The 2,638-nt window shown below is 45.5% G+C and overlaps 1 protein-coding gene across 1 annotated transcript in view; it reads right to left on the reverse strand.

Annotated features, from left to right (window-relative positions):
• Nucleotides 1-2,638, reverse strand: part of ADGRE3 (adhesion G protein-coupled receptor E3) — a 48,197-nt gene that overhangs the window by 21,797 nt on the left and 23,762 nt on the right. Inside the window, exon 6 of the mRNA XM_049640039.1 lies at nucleotides 571-754. Coding sequence (XP_049495996.1) covers nucleotides 571-754 — 184 coding nt within the window. The remainder of the gene's footprint in view (nucleotides 1-570; nucleotides 755-2,638) is intronic.

Consider the following 2,638-nt stretch of genomic DNA (forward strand, 5'->3'; position numbering starts at 1 on the left):
CTTTTCTTTCTTCCCTTCCTTTTCTTTTCTTTTCTCTCTTTTCTCTTCCCTTCCCTTCCCTTCCCTTTCCTTTCTTTTCCCTTTCCCTTTCCCCTTCCCTTCCCTTCCCTTTCCTTTCTTTTCTTTCTTCCCTTCCCTTTCTTTTCTTTTCTTTTCTTTTCTTTTCTTTTCTTTTCTTTTCTCTGTTTTCTCTTTTCTTTCCTCCCTTCCCTTCCCTTTCCCTTCGTTTCCTAACAGCTCTATGGAGGTGTGATTAATGTGCAACAAATTGCATATAAAACAGTGTACAATTTGATGAGTTTCATAGAGTGTGTATACGGTATGCACCTGTGATACTAACACCACAATCAAGGTACTGAACGTGTCTCTCATTCCCAACAGTCTCCTTAAATTGTCTCATGCTCTTTTACTCCTCTCTCCCCCTTCTCCTGTCACTATAGATTAGACTGTACTTTCTAGAATTCTATATAAATGGACTCAGGCAGCGTGTTTATTTACTTTTCTAACTGTGTAACCCAGACTCCAGCTTGTAATAGCCCCCGTGTGTATCAGGCCAGCTCCTCTTCTTACCCACAGTACTGTTGTGAATTTTCTGGATTTTTTGCTCTGGGGATTTCAAGGCAGTTTCTAGAGCGCTCGATTCTACAGTCTGGAGAAGAGTTGTGGCCCGAGATGCGACTTCTCTCTTCTCTCCCATTGCCCATGGAGTGTCATTAGTGAGAAGTGACTCGAATTTCTCAACAACACGTTGCAGCTTTGGAGACACAAAGAATAAGAAAAAAAAAAATCCAATCTGATAGATCCCACACCCTGAGGGAAAGTAGAAAGCACGAGAAAGCAGGTTCTGGAGCCAGAGGACCCGGCTTGAATCTTGTCTCTGCCACTGACCAGCTGCATAAACTTGGAAAAATAACTCGATTGCTCTGTGCCTTGGTCTCCTCTTATAAGGATGGGGACAGTAAAAGGACGCCCTAGAGTTTTGGGGAAGATTAAATGAATAAGAGATGCCATCTTCGAAGAACAGTGTCTGTGTCCAGATGAGGATAGTTATTATGAACGTCTTTTACCATCAGGGGAGTGGTAAGCTTGCGAGGAATAAAACAGTGGTGCTCCAGTAGGGCGATTTTGGCCTCCCAGCGACATTTGGTGATGTCTAGAGACATCTGGATTGTCACCACCGAGGGATGCTCAGTGGGTGGGGGCCAGAGAAGCCGCTGAACACCCTAGAAGGCACAGGACAGCCCTCCCCCACACCGTGGTAAAGAATGACTCAGGCCCAGATGTCAGTGGTGCCAAAGCTGAGGAAAAGTGAAGTTGTTATAGCTCAAAAGTCGTCCTAGGGGCACCTGAGTTCCCAGTTGGTTAAACTTCCCACTTCTGCTCAGGTCGTGATCTCAAGGTTTGTGGGTTCAAGCCCCCGCATCAGGCTCTGCACTGGCAGTGAGGAGCCTGCTTGGGATTCTCTCTCTTGGCTCCTTCCCCCCCCCCCCCCCCCCCACCAAAAAAAAAAAATAAATAAGCTTAAAAAAAAAAAAAAGCCCTATGGGAATATGTCTTCTAGCAGTTTCTTTCCTTGTGCAAAAACGAACAAACAAGGGGCGCCTGGGTGGCTCAGTCGGTTAAGCGTCCGACTTCGGCTCAGGGCATGATCTCACGGTCTGTGAGTTCGAGCCCCGCGTCAGGCTCTGTGCTGACGGCTCAGAGCCTGGAGCCTGTTTCAGATTCTGTGTCTCCCTCTCTCTGACCCTCCCCTGTTCATGCTCTGTCTCTGTCTCAAAAATAAATCAAATGTTAAAAAAAAATTAAAAAAAAATGAACAAACAAAACAAAAACCAAAAAACAAAAAGAGAGGAAAAGAAAAGACATTCATTCTAACTGGCCTTTTTAAATCAAGAAATTCATCTACGAAGTGAAGCAAAGACATGAGACAGAGGGTGAAAAGAATGAAGGGCTGCGGTGGAATTTTATAAATATAGGTGTAACAAAATCGTAATATAGGCGGGCTTGAAAGGCTATTTTTACGCGAATCCCCACATCCTTGTACTTAAAGCGTGGTCCTTGGACCAGCGGCATCAGCATCACCTGGAAGCCTGTTTGGAATGCAGACTCTTGGGGGCATGAGTCCAAATCTGCATTTCACCCAGTTTCCCAGGGGATTTGTGGGTACGGACGCACCTCAGAGATTGCAGGTTTGGTTCCAGACCCTGGTAGTAAAGTGAATAGCACGGTAAAGCTATTCAAATGAACTTTTTGGTTTCCCAGTACCTATAAAAGTTTGGCTTACACTATACTGTAGTCTATGAAGCGTGCAATAGCAGCATGTCTAAAAAATGTACAAGCCTCACGTCACCCAGTGCTCACCGCAAGTGCACTCCTTAATCTCCATCACCTATTTAACCCATGACCACCGGCTGATGTGTGCAATTGTCGAATCACTATCGTGTCCACCTAAAACTAATATAACACTGTATGTTAACTAACTGGCATTAAAATAAAAACTTTAAGGGCACCCGGGTGGCTCAGTCGGTTAAGCATCTGACTTCAGCTCAGGTCATGATCTCGCGGTCCGTGGGTTCGAGCCCCACGTTGGGCTCTGTGCTGACAGCTCAGAGCCTGGAGCCTGCTTCAGGTTCTGTGT

The sequence above is a fragment of the Panthera uncia genome, chromosome A2 (assembly GCF_023721935.1).
Source record: "Panthera uncia isolate 11264 chromosome A2, Puncia_PCG_1.0, whole genome shotgun sequence".
Classification (NCBI taxonomy): domain Eukaryota; kingdom Metazoa; phylum Chordata; class Mammalia; order Carnivora; family Felidae; genus Panthera; species Panthera uncia.